At 35.5% G+C, this 24570-nt stretch overlaps 1 protein-coding gene across 2 annotated transcripts in view; it reads left to right on the top strand.

Moving 5' to 3' along the window:
* Nucleotides 1–14435: 14435 nt before the first annotated feature.
* The window catches only part of LOC126368747 (uncharacterized), a 161607-nt gene continuing 151472 nt past the window's right edge, over nucleotides 14436–24570 (top strand). Inside the window, exons 1-4 of one of the 2 annotated variants that reach the window (XM_050012888.1) lie at nucleotides 14436–14583; nucleotides 20478–20538; nucleotides 21105–21182; nucleotides 21588–23578. In XM_050012888.1, coding sequence (XP_049868845.1) covers nucleotides 20481–20538; nucleotides 21105–21182; nucleotides 21588–22099 — 648 coding nt within the window. In that variant the 5' untranslated portion in view covers nucleotides 14436–14583; nucleotides 20478–20480 and the 3' untranslated portion in view covers nucleotides 22100–23578. Of the gene's footprint in view, nucleotides 14584–20477; nucleotides 20539–21104; nucleotides 21183–21587; nucleotides 23579–24570 lie in introns of those variants that run through there. The other variant, XM_050012891.1, reaches the window with a different exon arrangement.

Here is a 24570-nt window from a genome sequence, read left to right as displayed (position 1 = left end):
TACATCAAAATTTCCTTGCAAAGTAAATATAAGTGGGTAATTTATTTTTTACGAAATGGCAACTCATGGTGGGATGACGTCAGCTGGAGTAACCTTGAAATGTTAGCTGTCACTTTTGAGCATACCAGCTGGTTTTCTTATACTATGATATAAACAAAACTATCACTTTTTAAATTGTGTCAGGTCTGGATGTGTTGTTCGTTACTTTCTCATAAAAGAGCACTTTATCTGTTGTGTGTATTAGAGCTTTGCAGAAGATCCTGCTCTGTATTCTGTATTTACGATTGATATGTCTTTAAACTCACGGTCACGATATGTGTCGTAACTTACAATGAAAGAGACGCAAGATTTTGAATTTTTAACATGAACAATGATTATAATACAGCAAGAAGGAAAACCTACTGAAACTTTCTCTTCAACCACAGCACGTCCCAAAAGAGTTATACTTATGATATTCACGAGACGTTATTCAAAGAGTAGCTTAACAAAAAAGTAAATACTTAAATTAAAAGTTTTCATATTTAGAAAATGTTCAACGGAACCACTTAGGCCCGCTTCAAAGTCGTTTTCAGAAATTCACAATGCATTTACCAGCCTTACTTTGCAACTCAACGCTGCAAGTTTTCGATCCCAAGCGCACTTTGGCGCATTCCAAACTTTATAAACTAAAGACGTCTGCCGTCTCCTAAATAAATAAACGGAATAAATCAACTTTTAGTTTTGATTCGACTTCTCCAAACTTCCTTTTGTGGATTTTAACTCTTTAGCGAGTACGGCTGGCGATGCAGTTTCGAGAGATATGAAACAATGAATGTTATGTTAAGGAAGAACTTTAACTTAAAATGTTATCTCACAAGCAAGAAGAATAGAGAGGGTTTTTGGCTAATAGTGGAAAAATACAGGGTAGGTAAGTTAAATGATTACATAACATACATACGTAAACAGCCTATATATGTCCCACTGCTGGGCACAGTTAAGTTAAATGATTAATTTAATAGAAATACTTAATAGAAACTCAATGTCTATTCATAGCAATTACCTACTAGACAGCAATACGGCTTACCTATCACGTTGGTGATAGGCTCGGTGAAGCGTGGATACTTAGTTCATCATACGATGGATGTAGGTACTCAGACTGGCAGGTTAAGTAGTATCGTACAATTCTAGACACATACGTACATAAACTCACGCCTATTTTCCACTGGGATAAGCAGAGACTATGGAATTCCATTTGCTTCGATTCTGATACACTTCTCTTTCTCCCTCCACGTTCATCAATCGTGTTATACACGCACGCCGGTTATAGACACAACATTGCAAAATCTAGAAGCAAAAGTACGATGACTTCGATACTTTAATTTGACTCCCAGATGACATACTTACGAAAAAATGAATCCACCACATTTAACGAAAGTGTACGAAAAGGAGAAAAATACAGAACAATGCTTAAGACTGTATTACAATAGGATGGTTGTATTCAGAAGTGAAATAACATTATTTCCTCTACTTAGGGAAATATTTCTTGCCAAGATATTTCGAGAACAATGTCCCGCTTCTTCACGAGAGCTTTTAGGGGCAATTTTGTAAAGCAGTCGCTCCGATTGCCGAACTCTGGCTACGTTTTAAGTCAATTTTGTTGGAATATAAAATTATGAGTAAGTAAATGAGTTTCAAATGTTACGGAATTACTGTACAAAGGTATTTTAAATAAGTTCAGAGGTATTTTACGTATTTATAATACTAAGTATAAAAATTATTAACGTTGGGATCCGCGAAGTACTTTAATGGAATGTGTACTTAACATTGACTGTCGTTGTCGGCGGGTCGTCACAGTTTACTCGTGTTAATAATATTTATTTTTTATTATAATACCGGTTTTTTTTATTTTAAAACATGCATTGTCTAGAGTTGCTCTCTCCTTTACTTCACTTCACCATACAGCAACACGGACCTCCGCTTCCACTTCACTAATTAACTTACCAAAATACACCCCATTATTGTCAGTGAAAACTCTCCTTTGGTAATTGCAATATAATCTTTGAGGCATAAAAAGCCAATTGAGATCCCAATCCTTTCAGAAGCTAGTTCTATCCTCACCACCAGTTTGCAAAACATGTACAAAAACAGCGTTGAAATGGCATTTTGATGGATTACGAACATCTGTTCGAACAAATGAGCTTTGCAAAGATAAGGTGGAGTCATCTTTCACTTTTTTCTCGAGTTCCTCCCATTTTCCTCGGCACTTTACCGTTTTAATGCAGCATTTTTGTTAAATGAATCGTTTGCACTGACCACGGAATCATACTGGGGTTTTTGTGGATTAAGACGTTTTAAGCCATAATGGTATTTGTAAAGCAAAATGTGATTTACAAATATTATTTACTGCCTTATAAATATTGTTTACTGCCTTTGCAGCCGTGGTAGATTAGTTGGAAGGACGCTTGACTCTCATTGTGAGGTCACGGGTTTGAATTCAGGACGGCCTTATGATTTATGATAATATATCTCATACAACGTGTAGGTACCTAAAATTATCGTTTGTAAGTAGGTACTATTAGATCAAATTAACCAACTAAATTCAATATCCTAACAAGAACCTGAAACCTCCACAAACTATTTCACTCACTTATCTGGACTCTGTTACTTCAGACTTTACATGTTAGGCTGAGAGCTTTATAAATATTCCTGGAGGCAGGTAATTGATATCCACTCAACGGTAAATTGATGGTCCGCCTCTGTTTACCCAACTAATGCTACGGATTGATGTGAAATCAAATAGGTCACCTAGAGGCAATGCTTTTAGAGAATCCATTTTCAGTATATCGTAAAAGTTAGCTATAAAAGGCTAGTATACATGTTAGTCGTATCTAACTTTAATATGAATACTATTACTAAATTATGGACATACATGTTTTTTTCTCCTTAAAAATACATCTGAGGGCACGGTAGTGACCCCGCCAAGACGAGTAGGTAAAGCGAAGCGGAAGGGAAGGGCACTACCTACCTTTTCTCGAAGTGTTTCCTCGATTTTTTTAATCAATATGATTTGATATTGGCATCATTTTTTATGAAAATGTTATTGTTTGTTTAAATGAAAAGTGCTATCTAAAGGTTTACATTGTATCTAACTACATTATGAAGACTGCTGTTCAATTATATTCGTAATAATATGTAATACTTCATTTGGACGAATAAAAAAAAAAATTGTGTAGAAGATCACCATAGAGAGGAAAAAAGGTAATAATATAGTGGCGAGCGGGAATTGGTTCAGTGTTCCGTGTAGCTAATTATAAAATATAATAGCCATAATCCGTATCAACCGTTAATTAACCCAAGCTAATACCTACACTATTTGCACCGTTTCCATCCGATATCACAGAAATTATAATATCTCGAAAGTCTAAACTTTTTATTCATAAAAGTTACTAAAGTTTAGCAAAGGAAATTAAGTGGAAATGAAATATCTCTCGCTTTATTAAAATAGCTTAGTAGGACGACACGATCGAGCAAGCTCCGCTTGGAGATGACTATGTACACTCGTTCATAAAGATAACTTGAGTAGTTGAAAACCACTTTTGAACTGTTTAAAAATGTATCTACCATTTTTGTTTTCAAACTATGTCATCTCGCCCAAAATATATATAAATCCATCCAGCCGTATTCAGTCATGGCAACAAGTTTCTAATCTAAGAGCGCCTAAGAGGCGCTTTTATATGGCTGACGTACGCACGTCAGCACACCTCCGATATGATTGTAGGTTAAGGCCGCAGGTGGTCGGGCCTTCAGCTCGTCGCATTTTGTATCGCGTTCTTCTCGACGCTTCTGTTCAAAGCCAAACATCTTCGTGTTCACAGTATACCTCCATTGATCTCGATGAGATCTAGAGGTCCGACAACAGAATGCCGAAGGGAAGTAGGCCTCTAAAGCAAAAAAAAGAGTCTTAAACAGTATTTAAATTGTCTTCTCGCTAAACCGGTATATACTTTTACAGTACAATACAAAAACGCTTTATTATTACACATAAAAACTCGACACTAAAAACAAAGCAATAGCAAGCAAAGCAAGCTAGCAAGCTATGACAGCAACTAATCCAATTTAATCATATCTACTCTATATTAACTATTATTTGGCATAAAATAAAAGAGAAAAACTTAAAACCTATCATGTTAAGACTATTTTAATTGGACTTCAAAATAAAAGATTTAATGCGAAAATAGGGATCACAAAATCGTGATAAAAATAGGTAAAAAGTTCGATCCTATTTTAATCGCTGTATCAATTTCTTATAAAATTCTTGCTACTAATTACTTTCGTCTTAACGTCTCGATTCATCAATCGCGTTAAGATTTTTTCAGGCGATTAGCGTCCGTTTTCAGACGAAGGTCACATCAATTTGTAAATAAGCTGTAATACCGTTGTTACATAATAGGATAGAGAAAGGCTTAGAATTTAGTATAATTGGATTTGCCTTTTTCCTCTTTGTTGCTTCCAAAAACGGCTGAGGAAAATCTCAATGTAAAGTTAATTAGTAGCTTAGAGAAAGAGGCTATCGTCCCCAAGGTAACGTGAGATTAGCATAAGCAAATTCGATACTTTCGGGCGAGGCCCATTTGGGACCTGTTTTAATTTAGATTGTGTAGGCATTTACCGAATCGAGGCAATATCCTTTTGAAAAGCGCAATTTGAATAATCGACTGAATGGGAAACCCTTTATAGTTACACAAAAGCACTTGAAATCAGGTTCTACTATTATTACATAATCAACTACATTGCCAATATCCGCGTAGCACGAGATTCGACATTTTGCGAATACGCAGAATAATAATGCTGACATGACGAGCCATGTTCGCTGTTCCTATTACAAAACACATGACTAGCGATCATAAATTGCATCCATAGAGCAGTAAATGAGTCGCATGGTCGGTAGATCGTCAACATAGCAATTAGTATGCAATACAAAAACAATGTCTGCGACGCGTACCTGCGTGTCCGCTCCGATGTAAGTCTTCTATCGTGTGGGTTGTGAGGTGGATTACCAACCTCAGCAACCCTGGTATCAGAATTATTGTTGAGCAGCCAAAGGCTCCTGATATGGCGCATGTAACGATTACTCACTTACATCAGTAAGTAGTAACCGGGACCAACGGCTTAACGTGCCTTCCGAAGCACGGATCATCTTACTTTCGGTCAATCAGGTGATTAGCCTATAATGGCCTCACCAAAATAGGGATCACAATGTGATTTTTGTGATATGTCCCCACCGGGATTCGAATCCGGGTCCTCCGTATTGTGAGCACAACGCTCAACCACTGGACCACGGAGGCCGTTAAAAAAGAAAGAAGCAGTTTATATTAAAGTGGCGACCCGCCCCGGCTTCGCTCGGGTGCCATGCTGAGGAAAAAATGAAATTATTTACGACATCACATTAAAAACCTCGAAACTAACAGTATTTAATGGATGTTATTATACATATAAACCTTCCTCTTGAAGCACTCTATCTATTAAAAAAAACCTTATCAAAGTCCGTTGCGTAGTTTTAAAGATTTGAGCGTACATAGGGATATAGGGACAGAAAAAGCGACTTTGTTTTATACTATGTAGTGATTAAGCCAAACTACTTCATCTACCTACCTTTTTATATTGAGTTGATAGTTGATTTTCACTTCACTGTATATAAGCTCGTGCCTCGTTGACTAAGCCAGTTCGCCGATGGAATCGATCAAAGGTAACCAATATAAGCAGCAATCAGTTATTTAATGAATAGATAATTGATTGCCCGTATTAGCAGTCAAATAATAGAATAGGCTTACATCTTAGTATCAAGGGTTTGAATCCCAGGTCAGGCTAATAAGCACTAAATTCAACTTTGTGAGTTTGAATTGATATTATGACCATAGATAATTGACATCACCTGGTTTCCAGGATTGGTGTCCGGTTAATGGCTATAGCATAAGCATAAACAGCCTATATACGTCCCACTGCTGGGCACAGGCCTCCCCTCAATCAACCGGAGGGGTTGTGGAACATATTCCACCACGCTACTCCAATGCGGGTTGGTGGAGGTGTTTTTACGGCTAATAGCCGGGACCAACGGCTTAACGTGCTCTCCGAAGAACGGAATCATCTTACTTTTTCGGACGATCAGGTGATTCAAGCCTGAAAAGTCCTTACCAAACAGAGGACAGTCTCACAAAGTGATTTCGACAATGTCGCCATCGGGAGTCGAACCCGGACCTCCAGATCGTGAGCCTAATGCGCTAACCACTAGACCACGGCGGCTGTTAATGGCTATAGGTTCGTCCCCTGTTTATATGGGACTTAAACACAGCTGAGGAGTGGGTGTATAATACTACACACCTCTGCTTACCCCTTTGGGGATACAGTGATGTTATGTTATGTGTTATGTTAGTAGAGAAGGTCATTTTATAATGCCTTCCTATTTACAGTTGAAATACCTTTTGGGAAAACAAAAAACATAAGAGGGACGTTTCAACCTATTTCTAAAGATAAGTACTTATTTATAATTCAAATTGCTTCCATTTCACAAAGTTATTACCGTTGTTAATTAATATTTTCGCTTTGTAGTAGATCCTACTACTTGTAGTAAAATATAAGACAATTAAATCGGAGTCTTGAAACAATAAAGCTGTAGGTAACAATAAGTTTCAGAAGTTCCGGACGGCGACCGTCGTTTAACGCCCGATTTGCCGATACCTCCGTAGCGACTTAATGAATTGAACTCGTTTTAAGTTTCTTGTGTCTCGGCACGGAACCGGATTCGTATCGGAACACGGCTCTCTAATGACTGTTGAAACTACGAGTTTTTCATTGCAACTGGGTTTAATTAAAACCGCCTTCGTAGTAAAGCGGGGTTGATGCGAGAACGGCCTATTTCACACAAGCTCGACAGACGCGCAGCAGTGCGGTATAAGTTTGAGAGAAGTTTAGAAGAGAAAAAAAAATATTATTAATTATGATATGTTTAATAATGGCCTCCGTGGTCCAGTGGTTCAGCGTTGTGCTCACGAACCGAAAGTCCCGGGTTCGATCTCGGTGGGGATAAATCACAAAAATCACTTTGTGATCGCTAGTTTTGTTAGGACATTACAGGGTGATCACCTGATTGTCCGAAAGTAAGATGATCCGTGCTTCGGAAGACACGTTAAGCCGTTGGTTCCAGTTATTACTTACTGATGTATGTACGTAGTCGTTACATGAGTCATGTCAGGGGCCTGTGGCGGCAATAATTACCCTGACTCCAGGGTTGATAGGGTTGGTAATCAACCTCACATCTCACACGATAAGAAGAATGAATACGTTTAATAATATAAACTCACGAGTATCTATATTCGTTATTGGGTAGTCAGAGATACAGCATTGTATGAGCTTTCTAAGACCAACTATGTTATTTTATTACTTATTATGGTTTTACTATATGGAATTAATCTTTTTCTTACCTGTACCTATTTGCTTTTACCGACACTAAATAGATTCCGCTGTATCTAAGTGTAGCAATAAATTTTCTATCGTGCCTAATTTTCGGTGCGAAATACACTAACCACGGCATAATGTAGGCAGATGTTATCGGCGAACGTCGAAATGAGTGTTCCAAGAACCAGTTTCTTTTCTTTATATTTCTAGTTATTTCCTAGTAGACAAATGGATAGAAAAGTGTTTGTAATGTTTCCAACTAGACTAAAAGTGGATTTTCGAAGCGAAAAAGAGAAAAAAAATAAAATACATGTATAAAATAGATTTGGAGCCGCTGAGAGAAATGATAAGTACACACATACATACATACATAAACTCACGCTCATGTTCCCCGAAGGGGTGGGCAGAGCCACAAATAATCAGAAGACTATTTGCAGCCACTTTTGATACAAAATGGTAAGTAGGAGGTTTTTTATACTTTTTGTCTTCTGCTAATAAGTACCTTCGGACTCATTCTTGCCCATTCGGCTACGTGTAGTATCCACATGATTAGAATTAACTCAATCAAATATAGTCCTATCAGACGACGCCTTGAGCCGAGGTTCGTGGCCCAACTGTGCATCCTCAGGCTTGTTGTCTTAAATTTTTGTACGGGGTGAGAGTCCTCAGCGCTCCTCATTTGTCCGGCTAAGTAGTTTATGCCATCTGAGCCAAAACTATAATAAATCACGTTAAAAAAGTCCTCAAGAATATCTGTCACTAAACACAGAGGACACAGGACTTGGGTATTTTTTTTACCCGACTGCGGCGAACCAAAAAGGAGCGTTGTTAAGTACCTCTCGATATACGTAATTTCGCTGATGCATTTTTTGTATGCTTTTCTAAAATCATACAAATAAGGGCCTCAAAGACCGTTCGATTACTACCTACACCACTACCTCATCATCATCATCATCAATTTAAGAGCCACGCGCTTGTCGGTGCAGCATTTTCCATGCTACTTTTTTAGGGAAAATAGGGCAGTGGTTTCCCTCTTGCCTTCCGCTACGCAGTACTCTGTCTGACGCAAGTGGGATGGCGCCCAGAGTAGTCTATTACAAAGCCATACTAGGACTCCTGTCTTCCGCCTCTGAATAGTACTGACAGTTACTGCTGCCCTCTGTCAGGTTCCAGGTTACAGTCCCTGTGACTTGCCCCTTCCGTCCTGCATTGCCGTACCACTGCTTACCATCTAAAAAATAGTATAGTATAACACGCAAGTACTTGGATAGCTCGGTCCCGGCTCGGTGTAACATAAATCATCTTTAGGTCTGTTTTCTACATACAAGTTAGTTAAATAAATATAACAGTCCAAAACTTTATGACGAGTTTGATGAGGGTGCTAATATTATCAATTTTATCGCCATAGACCCTCGTAATTTACGAACACAAGTCGCGTAAACTTCCCTTCCTATTTACATATTTCATTGAAGGGTTCAATTCAAAGGACATTCGATGCATTCGGACTTCATAATACTTCTTACCCCCAAGTAGTTCTATTTGACCAGGCAACAAAGGGTGTTATAAAAAATTTTCATATAAAAAATATTAAATAATCTTTTATTCCCGGCTTGGGCGCTAAACCACTGAATTTGACTTTATTGACACAGTCCTATACGCTAATAGCTTCACATTTATAAGTTTCTTCAGTTTGCATCGATTTCGGCCAGCTACTTATATGACATCGAAATAAATTAAAATATACTATTTGATACGTACCAATAAGGGACTTTCTATACTACATTCCTGAAAAAAAATAGAAGGCGTTGTAAAAAAATCCTTTCGATTAACCTCTAACTTCATGGATGACAGAAATATGTACTTTTTATCTTTGTTTTTGGGTAATTACCACAATATAATAATAAAACACTTTATTGCACAAAAATTCTAATTTATTTATGTTATTTTTGGGAACGTAGTTTAGTAATTAAAATAAAAATATCTTATCATATAATAAACATTTTTATTTACGTATATATCGTCACTGTCATGATTGTCCAAACTCGAAGCGAACAAACTTTTATTGCAATGTTATGCTATGAACCTCCACTCTTGGTACGGCGAGAGAATAATTGAAAAACTTTTCCTTATGCATTTTATATTGTTATCATACTTTAGCAATTATTTTATTTATTATAATAATAATTATGAAAGTCATCAAAAGGTTTTATTGATGTCGTATCTGGGAGCACGGAAGTGGCCCCGCCAAGACGAGCAAAGGGAAGCCCCAGGGCAGGGCATGTGGCTTAGCTTTCGCTACCATCACATAATCGTAAGGTGAAAAAACTATCTTGCTTCCGTCACCATGGGTGTAAAGTAACAAATATATTCATTGCCATTTTGTTATACAGCTGTTGTAGCAACGAAACAAGCAAGTCCCATATTATTTTTCCTAATGCGTAGAGTTTGTGAACTTAGGCTTTGTAGAGTTATAATTAGGGAGTGTAGAGTTAAAAGCATGGCTCCATATGAGATCTGATAACTTTTTGACATTGCGATTGATATGATCTCGTCTTGGCTATATTTTACATGAAAATGTTATTGGTAGGATAATATTTAACGCGTAATTATAATAATTTCATGTTTATATAACATTTTGAAATATAATAGGTGATGCCTAATTGGGCTGAGTACCTTTCGCCATATGGTGTGTCATATCCATCTGACTACGTTTCAGCGGCCTCTGTGGGCCAGTGGTAGAGCATTGGGCCCACGATCCGCAGATCCCGGGTTTGAATCCTGGTGGAGATATAATCACAAAAATTACTATGTCTACCCCAATTTGGTTAGGACATTGGGCAGGCTAATCACCCTATTGTATGAAGGTAAAATGATCCGTGCTTCGGAAGGCTGTAATAACACAGACGATCCCGGCTACTATTAACTGCATCATCAGGCATCGTGCCGAAATATAATAATGATTTAAAGTATATAACCTGAAATATGTATTTTACGAAACTACTATTAACTAGCGTATAAGTCTATCCCATAGTTTACCATTTACGAATATTACATTCCTTACACAAAATAATAATGTAGAAAAAAAGCGAAACAATAAGGTATTTCAATATAATCTCGAATGTTGTATTAAGGTTTCTTTGATCCTCAAAATATCTGGGGCACTCGTGGAACAAATAGAGAAAGACAATATGAAAAAGGAATACACTTTATTGTACATATAGTTATCCTTGGCTTTGATTTCTAGATATTATTTGCTACTAAAGTTTTTCTTGTGAGCCACTGTACACGGCGATACAGCTCATCATGTTGGTCTAACAGCAAGGTCGGTGAAGTGTGGGTAGGTGGCTCAGTGACTTTTGTTCACCTTACGATGGATATACCTTTAACTACAGTGATCTGAGTATACAAATTGTTAGTGAGATCGTAATTAATACTGACGGGGATGATTCAGCTCATGATTCTGAGTTATGTCAAGTGGTATTTTACGTCGCAAAATTAATATTTTTTTTTGTGTTTTTTAAATTTATTTTCATTTCATATTAACTCAGAATAATGAGTTGATTCATACCCCTCAGTATTATTAACGATGTCAATTACACTCCTTACTAGTACGTACAGGTAGCCATGTGAGTATGTATGGGTGTTAGTGACACCGTAACGAATACTGAGGGGGATGATTCAGATCGTGATTCTGAGTTTAATATCAAGTGGAATTTCCTGTTGGAAAATTCATAAAACAATTAGTGTTTTTAAATTATTTTCAATTCCATACTTTTGCGATGGAAAATTCAACTAGAATTATGGTATGAATCATCCTTCAAAGTTTTCGTTACGATGTTACTAACACCCTGTATAGTCGTAAGCTTAAGTGTTCCTGTAAGCAACACAGCTTCATGAATTTAGGGCGAATTCAATCAGTGGTTGAGGACATATCAGAGATACATGGCTTATGGCCGGCGTGTTAGAGCTTGGAGTAGTAGTTTTACGATTCAGTCGATTTTTAGTTACTTATTATTCGTATTATGTGTTTGATATCGATTAGTTTATACTGCTAAGGATTTCTAGTGTATAATACACGTCTACCAGTGCATTATAGTGGTTATATAGATCACGTCCACGATAAGGATTCCGTTTATTAAAATTCTTGTCTACTTATCTATCTGAAGTCTGGTGGACGTTGGCTTTTAAACTTAATTTAACGTCGATTTTAAAGCTTTAAAACTATTTTTAGAACTGCTTGCGGGTCGAAAATTTAAAAATAATTTTATAATGTATTTACTGCAGAACGAAAATTGACAATTGAATGAAACGATCTTATCAATCGATTCTGAAAGTCCGCTTCCTGAAACATCGATTCTTGGCCATCCCTACCTCGACCATGGCGAAAAAGAATCACCATTAACTTAATTGGCGAAAGGTCTGCCTTATCAGGTTTCCGGGCGGGCGACTGATTAACGATTTACGAAAATAGCTTCGGGACGCTATCGGACAATATTTCCTGCTATCCCTATCAAATGATGCTAGCGCGACAAAATTTTCGCATTCATATTGTTTAAATTACAGGCCCTATTCAGAGGCACTCGACGGTACGATCGATAGCTGCCGGTATTTTGTTGGGAACATGCAGGCTTTACTGGCTAATGGAAAAAGGCAGGTCAGTACACTGTTAATTAGAGTAACCTTGTTTGGGCTAAAATGTTAGGCGAAAATTGACGGTTCGTAATCGGTGTTATATCGGGCGAATAGGATGGTGGCATTTTAGAAATGAGGAAAGCCTGTTTATAATTTGAAAGTGGCTCGTGGCCGAAATGGTTTATGCTCATTTTAAAACACACAAAAAATACAGAACTCTTTAAAATGGTATTATACTTGCCAGCGATAAAAACGCCACAAAAGCGTTTACAAAAGGACATATTCTTAATTTTTCCCTCGGAAAAAGTCGTCAGAAAGCCCCCAGGAAACAGGTGTTATCTCGTGCCGAGTATACAAATCTTGCCATATTTCCGTGTGGGGCTTTACAAAAAGGCACAAACAGAAGTCGTTGCCCCTGAAAAGGGCTTGAAAAAAATATCGTCAGAGACAAAGCCTGGGCTCAGATACGATTTGAGGAGGGTTACCATAATGGACATTTTTGTAAGGACAAACGCGCCATGATCACATTTCGCTCCCAGCCCCTAATAAATGAACAATCGCCGATGTAAATACCGAAAAAGCAGAGATTAACGTAAATTTCGGCGTGAACAATACGCTTGGATGTTTTTAAAACATGTTTTTTGTAAAAGTGCTACGTTTTTACGAGTGGGGGATCCCATTCCGTTTTAAACCTGAAAAAACATTTTTATATTTTTGTTAGGTATAACTTGAAATGAATTAGAATATTAATTTTATTTTATTATTTTTAACACCATTGTTGTAAAGTATCATTTGTACCTTATTAAAATGTTAATAACGCTATGAATATTCATGAAATGTACAGTCAACTTAAATTGTGACATAATGGAACTAATCATGCGTTGAAACAAAGAGTTTGTGGAAGTTCATCGACAACTAATTACGGTGTATTATAAAAGTTTGTGTCATTGTCCCAAAATGAATACATTATGTTTTAATGGATGCCATTGTAGTTAAATAAAGGAATATTTTAATTCTTATTACAACTGATACCTAATTATTACATTTCTTATGATTTCTATAACAAGGATTGTATCTTTAGATTGTTTTGTACAATCACTGTTTACTATGGTGAATTACCAACCCCGTCAACCCTGCTGTCAGGGTTACTACTGACTCATGTAACGACTTGCATCAGTAAGTAATAACCGGGACCAACGGCTTAACGTGCCATCCGAAGTACGGATTATCTTACTTTTGGACAATCAGGTGATCAGCCTGTAATGTCCTAACCAAACTAGGGTTCACAAAGTGATTTTTGTGATTTATCCCCACCGGGATTCGAACCCGGGACCTCCGGATTGTGAGCACAACGCTCAACTACTGGACCACGGAGGCCGTTAAAAAAGAAAGAAGCAGTTAACTAATAGCAATAGTCTAGTCAATAAATTCTATATATTAAATATTTTGATAAGTCAGTATCTACTTTTTTACTTTATGGTAAATAAAAACTACTTATTAGCAACAACAACACGACAAGCTCACGACTATGTCCCAATTGGGGTAGTCAGAGGTACATCCATTGCAAGAAGTATCCACACCTTATAAAATAACATAGGTACAGATCAGATAAATCAAAATCCGCCGTTAAAGCTTATCGTAACATTATATACATTTATGTTCTACTATTTTCCTTCTCATATACCAACTGACTTAATAAAATAAAACCACTTTGGTGAGCCAAAGCACCAACACATATAAAACAAGCCACAAAGCCCGTTTATAATGGAAGCTAAAGTTATTTGCGGCGAACGAGTTAATTAATTCTTCAATAGCTCAGTGTCTATGCAGTGGTGGAGGCCGATGCACCTGATTGAAAGGCCTGGGTTACCCACAGACATGCAATACAACTTTAAGCAAGGAAAACGTAGCGTGAGCCGGTGTGAAAAGCTCTACCCTACTTTCACTGCGAAAGCAGCGTCTGAGCGACAAAATAATAAAATCGATGAACATTTCTGGCCGGTTCTATTTTCAATGGCGGCGCGGCGAGCTAAAAAAGTAATTAATTGTTGAAAAACAGAGCATCTCGGATCTCTGAAATTAAAAAATGAACATTCGAAAATCAAATGTCAATTCCTATTTCAATTTATTTACTTATTTTCTTCGCTTATTTTAAATAAATGTAATCATTTAAAAAGAAAGGTATCTATTATGAAATTTTAATATTTGAAATTAGAATCCACTATTGTGGTATAAAAAAGTAAAAATATCTTGGCGCTAAAACAGGCAATGTACTGAGTACAAAATGAAATAGTCTAGGAGTCGAGGTTACAAAGGCAGAGGTATTCAGTCGACGACTGATCCAACTCAGTTTGCCACGAGGGTACGTCGAGGGTGCTCGTGTCCTCACGCCTTTGCAATCGCAATCGAGAACTAAGTTTTTGAAAATACCAAGTTCCGTGAGTTGTTGGCAAAGAGAAAACAAAGCATTTGTTTGTGCGTGAGTTGTATTTAAGATAAGTGCGACGTTTATGGGGACAGGTAAATAAAGTTTGTTCATTAGCTTATAATTAACGCCAAAGTTGTAACGGGGGTTATCTTTCATTAAGAGGCTATGGAAATGCTATGTAGAGAATAATAATATTGTGTTTGTTACACACATGTTTGGCTTGAGTTTTGTATTAGCATTATTTTGATTAGAGGGAAGTAAAAATTTATTGACAATAATAGTTAATTGATATACTTGAGGAAGTCAGTAAGAAAACTAAACCGACTATTATTTTCTTTATTTACAAAATACGTACAAATTTTTAACAGCTTAAATTTACTATTTAGTTACATTCCGTACGTATATAATCACCATGGAAACGTCTTACGAGTACTGGCCTATATAATATAAGGTACTTAATAATAAAACTGATATGTCCCCACCGGGAATCGAACCAACGAGCTTAACGGGTTTTTTCGAGCTTTCTGTTAGACCAACGAGATATGTTCAATCACAATAAGGTTCATCATGCCCACGTTAGAAGTTCGCGTCGATAGTGACTACAAATTGTTTTCTAAATACTTGTGGCTCTGCCCACCCCATTAGGCTAGTTATACATAGTGTCTTTTTTTCTTTCTTTTATTTGTATAAACTCTGCTATGAAGGAGCAGAGTCTCCTGGTACAGGCATTGTATACTTAAAAGGAAACTCCAGCTACTAGTTCCAAATGTATACTCTTGTTAACGCAAATAAAATCATCATCATCAACAGCCGTAAGACGCACACTGCTGGGCATAGGCCTCCCCCAAAGATCTCCACAACGATCGGTTCTGCGCTGCCCGCATATTTTTATCTTATTCTATTATTATTAGGCATTACGGGCTTGTATCTATGTAGGTCTGTAAGTATTGTACGTGCTTATAAAGCCACGCTCTCATCGGTGCGAGATTTTCCATCTATCTCTATCCAATGCCAAACATTCCCATAAAATAAGTTATATTCAATATATATATATTAATATTAAATATTTGTAATATTTAACAACTCTGTATTTATTTAATAGGTTTGCCAACGGAACACGGTTTGACAAGGGAATATTCACAAAATCATTTAGTTATTTTTTTTTAAATTTAGTTTAGAAACAGGATAACAAATCAACTTTGGATTCTTTTCAAAAGTCATTATGTTCGATACATTCTAGGTACAATGCTGTAAAATGCAATATTCAGATCCTCAACATCATTATTTAATATCTTCATTTATAGAACATTTGCTGAAAATGGCATTAACTATTTGGCTTTACAAATGATAGTCTAATACCTAAAGCGGGAGCGCTTAGGGCTCTCACGCGTTACTCAAAATCATGGTAACAATTATTAATAGATATATATCAACTACCACTAGGAAAATATTATCCAAGAAACACTCGCACAGGGACTAAAAACCTAGACTAATGATGATGAATTAGATGGAACGGTCTACTGACCATGAATAAGTGCTGAGACATACATAATACTCTACGGAATTTATTTGGTCCTTAATAAAGTACCAATATAATGTTAGCCTTGACAATTCCTTTTAACTGGACTTGGCGCGAAATAAAAAAGATAGAACCCGTTCAGATAATTATCTTCCTAGACATGTAGTAAAATCAATAGACCAATTGTGTCTTTTTTAATATGACATAGTCATCATCATGTCTAAATCCTCGAAGGGCAGAGGTGAATAGTATAGCACCCACTCGCCATATGTCTAAGTCCCATGTTTATTTATATTATACCATTAAAATATTATAATAATTATAGTGAGGTATTAGAGAACTATTTCTTTGTCTAGCTTTTGAGTTTTGCAAATAGGTGTATTCAAATGAAATCAACTTATTTGCGAGAACACATAAACATACCAAAAGGTGGTAAATAATTTACATAACAGTGTTGTGATGATATGTTTGCTGCATGCAGGCGTACAAATAATTAAAAAAAAATAATTTACGGAAACGACTACGACTGTTTATTTCCGTACAGTGTCGCCGGCGCGACCATAAAGGCGCGGGCCCACCGCGGCGCATGCTGTGCATGGCCACGCGGCGCATTTTAGCTCCGTGTATTAATTTGTTTGACAACGTGGGTCTACGTTTCCATTGGAGTACACGAAGACCCACGCACCTCTATGTATAGCGTGGCAAGGCCCACGGTGAGACTACACACGTATTACAGCAATCACGAACACGGGCTTCATTTCAGGTGGGACGGGCGGAAGCGAGCGACGCGTAGGTCATGTTGCAGTTGTACGTAGTTATGTATCCTATTCGTGTACTCCAGTGGAAAAGTAGCAGACGTCAGTTCAGGCATAACCTCTCAGTGCGTTGCAGTGGACACAACGACATGTACATTTTTTTTACAAAGCAAAGCTAAATATACGTGCATCGCGGTAGGTGCGCGTTTTAATGGTTTGTGAGAAGTAATTACCTATCTTGCGCGAGAGAGCGTTAAATGTCAAATGTTAAATTGCAGGAATACCTGGCTTATTTTTCTTTTTTTTTGACGTGACTTATTGTAGATTTGCCGCAGATGGCATTAACTACTTGGCCGGACAAATGGGGAGCGCTGAAGGCTCTCACCCGGGCCTGGCTTATTAAGTACTTATTTATATTCTAAAAATAAATGAAAAAAAAAAAATTACGTTTGATTTTGTCTTATTTAAAATTCTTCCTAAATTAAAACCAATCTAAAGGAAGTAAAATGAAACAACTAAACACTGAAATGCCTCCCAAGTCAGTTTTATAACTGTTTTACTTTTTCATAGCCGATAAACTTCAGACTTCAGTGTAAGGTGGGATTTTCTTGAATTTCTTAGAAAATCTTTTCTAACCTCCTCTCACCTCTCTTTACTTTAGATTTTGTGTCGTTTTATTTCAGGACTCAATACTTAACCGGAACAAATTGTCAAGCACTAGCTTTTTCAGAAGCGACTCTGCTATCTAACCTTCCAATTAGGCGGAGAACTAGGCTAATGAAAAGTTAGCTCGGTCACATGCAGTTTAAACCGGCGCGTTAAAAATGTTTACTTTATTTTCTTAAACCCCTTTTGCCTTTTAAATTTATATAGTAGCATAATCGTAAGTACTTCATTTCTTTTCTCAGCTTTCATGACATCCACTGACTAATAAGCATCCCAATCTAAAAGGTTTCAAGTTCCCCGAAACTCCGTCGCGGGTCAATGACAAAAAAGCTGAGAAAAGATACATTTTAATTTTGGAATGGACCCGCAAAAACTCAAACAAATTAAAAAGTCTCCACACCGTTCAACTTTGCCAGTCGGGAACAATTTCTAAATCTAATTTTAACTGGCCTGACACCGGTGTCAGAAAAAAGCGGAATAAATTTGCAATTGCAAAATTTAATAAAAGTTTTTAAAACATTCCCTCTTGAAGTCAAATAACGTATTGTCATTTTTTTTAAAAAAGATAGGTACTATCATAATGGGTGGTGAGTTTCGAAAACCACCTTCAATATTTCAAATGTCGTTTTCAAAATTCGTTTTCTTTAAACAACATTTTCACTAAAATCATCGCAGGGAAATCTTGACATGGGTAGTAAATCAATTGTAAACATGAATTAAATAATATTAATAATAATATTATTACAAACTAGTTCGTGATGGTTACGACGAAAATCCATAGTAGGTAATCATTGACGACATTTCCGGATTTTCAACATTGGAAAAAATATTTTTCTATTTAAGTGCTTTAAGTACCTAATTCCAAATTTTCGTTTTTCCTCTCGGAAGTAACGATAATGTAGAGATATTGTAACAGGAAGACCATGTCGATTCATTTCAATTGAAATGTATTTTGTGTCACATAAAACATACTGCCGGCTTTTTATAAGCTGTGTTTGCCTTCGTTCTCTGTTCAATTGTTTGCTTATCTTACACATCATTAAACGATGTCTTTCATAGGGAAAACACGAGTATGATAATATACTTACCTATTACTTTTTAATAAGTGAAGCCATAAATCACTTGTTTTCCTGGTAATAGTGATTGTGTTCTTGAAACATAAACAGTCTGTATGCGTCCCACTGCTTAGCACAGGCCTCCCCCCAAACAACCGGAGGGGGTATGGAGCATACCCGCGGACCAGTGCGCACTTATTCCCGGGGACACATCACTGTGAGAGATAAGACTCAGAAGCTTCTAAATGTATATGACGAAGTTAATGTTTCTAGTTACTCGACAAATAATACTTTTTGTTAAGCCTAAACTTTTATAATAAAATATTATTAATATTCTGTTTTGTATTGCCTGAATAATCAAATCAAATCAAATATACTTTATTGCACAGAACTACATTTAAACAATCAGACATTAACACATGAATACAGTACAATTTGGGCGGCTTTATTGCTCTAGAGCAATTTCTTCCAGGCAACCACCAAAAGGAAATAATGTTATTGTTATTAAGATAAGTTCTTGAAGCATACGACCTACGCTTAGCTACAAGCAGCGTAGTATTAATTATAATACCTGTAGTGTAATAACACAGAATAGTTATTCACAAATTCATACATTTGAAATTATGAATAGTTTATAATTATGCGTATTTAGTTGTTAATTAATTCAGTTGTAAAGCTGTTCCTATGTTTTCAATAATTCTGTGTCAATGTGTATTGGCGGTGTTTGGTTATGTAGGCCTTTGGAACACTATTTGACAACGATTTTACATTCCTAATATACTCTACGAATAACAGAGGAACACGTCATAATAATGACTGACCGCTCTCCCGGCTCTAGGCCTAATCCTAATCAAATTAATCATCATGACCCAAATAATTCTTCTATTCAAAATATTATAGATAAAAACTTTCTGACAACGATTAATGTCCAATTTATAAACGTCATTGAAATAGCCCTTTTTAATATTGATATGGGGCGTCGTAATAGGCTTTTAATGACACCTAAAGCTAAAAATATCCCGGACATTACGTGCCGATTTTATCTGAACACGTTATTAGAATTTTATAAATTTCTAAAACAATAATCGACCTTACGTATCAGTTCTGTCATAGTGATTTTATACCGGATATGATCCGGAAGAATTTTGGTCGGCCTTTAGATTTTTTTGGCTTTAAATTTAAGGTTTCGATGAAAACACAAGCAATATCTCAGCCATATCAAGGCACACCTAGAGTATTGATATAAACTTGTATTATTGTCATTATTGATAAATGAGCATTGAGTACAGTGGAAAATAGAACTGCCTCCTTTTTTGAAGGCGAGTAACAAGTTTAAAAATCGAATTCGAGATCACTCTGGTTTGATTATCATAGAGGTCGTACGTCACGAAAATTGCCGATTGGATTTCTTTGCTTCTTATATTTTTTATTTATCATTACTACCTACTGTATTTTTATGAAACATGGCTTATTGGTAGGTATTTAGGTCTTATTAGATTTAATTACGGGGCACAAAGAAACACTTGTTCGCGAGCGAATGTTTATTGCGGAACTGGCCTACACACAAATGTATAAAAGTAATATGTTTTGTAGTACCCTTAATATTTATTATTTACATATAATTATATTACTTATGCATCCACAGTCGATACGTTACGGCCCATTTCTGTTTAATAAGAAAATGCAACTTTTAACAACATGTATGATAAAGAAATATTTATCAATTCTTTTTCATACACGTAAAAAGTTTCAAGAATAAACTTACCAGTTGAAGAGACATTTGACTAGGGTAAATGGATCTCGAAACATTTTGCGACCTTAATGCTAGTCCTTCAAGCCAATTTGTGACTTCTTTATTTTGGTTACTATGGGATCCACATTTGACACTTAATCCGCACCACAGTCCACATTCCTTTGTAGAATGTGGAACCGTCAGAAAAACATGATTCTAAAAAAGTATTCAATATAAAAACATTATTTCTTTGTTTCAGATAATGGGCAAGATTTTATTTCACTACACCTCCTGCCTTATTGTTCTCACGTTTTGTATAGGTAAGTGTTTTTTTTTAAATGCTATCTAATTTTGAATTTGTTCTATAATGCTGAATAGATGAAGATAAAAGAAAGAGTTTCAATAGGTAATATAATTACACTTTGAATCATCATTTTTTACGTAAGGAATGTCTCATCCGCCTAAAACTTCTGCAGCTTCTTACAACCTGTACAGCTGGGGAAATGAGTTTAAGAATAAGACATAAAATATTGTTATACAGTTTAGTTTATAATTTGGCTGCCTAAAAAAATACTAGACAGTAAATCCCAGGTAATGAGAATAAGGAATACTGATAATGGGTCAATACTAGTTTACCAAACTAATAGTTAATTAAATAATTCGTTATGTTAATAAGTTAGTGAAAATATACGAGACTAGTTAAGGAAATTTTGTAACGCCGCACGTTGTTTTAACAATGAATCAAAATAAGCTAAAATCTGTATATTTTTTGAATTACACAATCAAAATAGAAATGCAATATCCCTTAATGTATTCCGACCTTTGTAAATTCAAATGTTTCGTATTTTCTCTTTTGCTACGAGGATACTTTTTCATTAATTTTCAGGTCGCGGAGATGGCCGGTGGAAGAAGAGGGACAGGGAAAACTTCTATCACGATATTGATGTATTCAAAAGAATGGCAGGTGAGAATTTTCTTCAAATTCAAGATGAACTTCAGATTCAGAAAATTTGACAGATTGTAAATAATAATTATTTTTAAAACAAATATTTTTATTCGTTAAATCCAAACCTCTATTTTTTTACATATAACTAAACAAGTATTTTGAACAAACCTGTTAACTTCGACCTTAATATGTAAGAGGAAAATGAAAAAAAAAAGATATTACGGATTTCAGAAGATATAAATTTAATACCTACTTAAATTATTTATTCATAAAAAATAAATTGAGCCGGATATTTCAAGCTTCCACTTTCAAACAAAAGGAAATCTTTATATTTGTGTTTTATGCTACATAAAAATGGAGACTCATGTATTTTTCGTGTAACAATAAAGGAATCTTTTCTTAGACATTCAATTTCCTCCACAGAAAAGATCGAGCACGAGATAGACGCGTTTTATGAGGATTACCCAGACGAACAGATTAAAGGGGATGATATCGAAAAAATACGTCAAGAATATGTACAAAATATACTAGAACACACGAAGGGCACGAAGGACTCGACGAGTAACAATAGACCGAAGCAAACATTTCTATTTAGTAAAAACATTACTAACGAGCTTCCAACGAGTTTAAAAATGGAAAATTCTATCCAGATTACTCCAGTTCGGGTATCATTCAAAAATAACGAATCGTTAAATATCCCAATGACCAATTGGCCTAAATTCGAAGATATTCTTTTAGAAATGGGTAAGAGGTATGATTGGAAGAACGACCGATGGATTAAAGTTAAACGGAAATTAAAGGGACCGCCGAAAAAAGTTGTTGGAGTGGATAATAGCATCAATTTTCACGAGAAACATAAGTTCAGTTATAGGACTGTTAAGTTAAATAGGAAAAGTAGAAGGAATGTCGTAATAGCTGTTACTGCTGTAAGGTAGACAATAGTGTATTAGTTTTTGTTGTGGCACAAGCACAACGCTAGAGGTGTGATAGACAAATAATACTCACCCGCTTTTACAGAGCTGTGATGTCCCAAAATGATTTGTAAAACATGAAAAAAGTTTTAGATAATGGAGTAGGTATAATATTTTAACCGTACACAAGGAACATATCTCTACAAACAATGTTATTTCCTCTAGCATAATTGTTACTTTTTTAAATAGTTGCTTATCACCTTCTAGTATTGAGCTGCTACAAGTGAATAGTTAGAAAAATGTTTCTATTTTTTCGTAGCCTAATGGGACCAACAGGGTGGAGCTTTGGTTCTCAAGTGAATGTGATGATTAATGACAAGACAGAATGATAGTTCACGGCCCTCCACACCTCCAACCCGAAGTATTGAGTTGGTGTTATTGAGCACGTGCTATTAGCCACGTGGAAACCTTGGACGATGAATCATTATACTCGTGTGATTGAACGTTTATAATACGTTATTATAATCCATTCTATCATTGCTTTGCCGAAAATCATAGTCTCAATTATGCATGGAATTCGGAAACAACAAGTATGGCTTTACATAATCGATTACCGATCATATTAAATAATGAACCAAAATAAATATTACGGTACTTATAATATTGCTGGCTGATGAATGATTGGATTTCAATGAACGATTGTCGAATTTAAAAAATATATCGTTTAACAGATGTTTCTATTTTTCATTTTATTTACTTTTATTGTCGTACTTTGAACTTCGAATAAACATATAATTTTACCAGCGATAAAGGAATAAATCATAATGTCATTTTTTCTTTTATTTAGGAGTACGAGTGTTAAGAGTGTTTTCCATATAATGAACACAAAAAAGAACACGTAGAGCTAATCGCACATAGTGTATCGACACCATTTTATAGGGAAGAGATGATGAAGTAAATTTCTTTTGTTACAAACAATTTTCAATTGGAACAGAATATAATAACTATTGTTTGCATGCTTTTCGATTTGTGTATTGAACATGTCTTTTACGAGGAGATCCATAAACATATTGACAAAGTTTGAGTTTCTTTTACTACTGCAATACATGTAACTTAAGTACATATAAATATTCGTGATTTCTTATTATCTGGGTGGTTTCCTAGGTCAAAGATAAATTATGAAATTCGGTTTACTAAATAATGACAGATCTAAATGTGTCAAAAAATGTTTTCTTTTTATATTTAACTTATTCATGAATTTTAATGAAGAAAAATGTAATAATAAGTGCGACATTTTTTCACGTTTTTCTATGACGTCAAAGGTTGTTTTTTTATACAAAATCCACAGTAATGTCGTGTTATGACGTTTAGTAAAAAGTAACTGATTTGATAAGTTGGAAACTACCCTATTTTAAAAATATTGTTAGAGACTCGAAATGGAGCATATTCTTTTAACTTTGTAAGTAGCAGTATAAGAACAGTTTCTGTTTAGCATTATTCAATAAAAAACCCTTTATAAATATTTTCTTGGTAGTAACAACAATACTGTTAATAAAAAATAAGACAATCCTCTTCCATTTTTTATTTTCGCTTTCCTAAATCCATCAAGTCGAGTAATTGCATTAGAAAATGGTATTTCATTTTTCTTCAGTTCCCCTTCTTAGAATTTTGTTAGTGAAGCCTTTTCAATCACGAACCCGCGTAAGGGAAGCGAACAAAGAAATCAATTTCTTGTTAAAAAAACTTCATAAGTCTGCATTTACTTATACACGCAAAGCTTGTGGTACAAATATTATACTTAATAGAAAGAAACAATGGAATAGGTACTTACCATTCAATCAATACGTTGGTAAATTCAATGTGCGTTTTATATGTAATTTCAGTTCATAATACGAGTTAATCCTGTGTCCAATATGTATGATGTGAACAAAATAGTTAGTAGAGTAAGTACGAGTATTATTTTGTATGAGAATAAACACATTGGAAATCAGCGTAAAAAACTTAAAATGTCTTACAATTTTTTTATTTTGACGTGACTTTTTGTAGATTTGCCGTAAGTGGACTTACGTCCCATTTGTCCGGTCAAATAGTTATATATAAATATATATCTATCTATCGAGGTGAGGGCCCTCAGCGCTTCCCATTTGTCCGGCCAAGTAGTTATTCTTATATAAAAAGTGTCTAAAAACCACCAACCGGCTAAACATACTCACCATAATTACGAATATTATTTATTTTCCTCTGTGGTTCTAGAAGCCCTTATAAATATTAAGCTTTATAATTTTAGTTTAGTTCACAAGGTCCTATTTCTAGAGGCAGGTGATTGTCCTACATGATTCAGACGATATACTTATCTATGTTAAAGTATGTTAAGTGTAATAAAAATATCTTGACATAAGTAGTTTTTTTTTCTTCAACGACGAGTTATGGTACGTCATTGACATAAAGTAAAGAGACGACAAGATTCCTTTGACGATGTAAACAACGCCATTTCA

Source organism: Pectinophora gossypiella, chromosome 8 (genome assembly GCF_024362695.1).
Source record: "Pectinophora gossypiella chromosome 8, ilPecGoss1.1, whole genome shotgun sequence".
NCBI classification, from domain to species: domain Eukaryota; kingdom Metazoa; phylum Arthropoda; class Insecta; order Lepidoptera; family Gelechiidae; genus Pectinophora; species Pectinophora gossypiella.
Note: the sequence above shows the minus strand (reverse complement) of the source record. Positions and strands in the feature narration are given on the sequence as shown.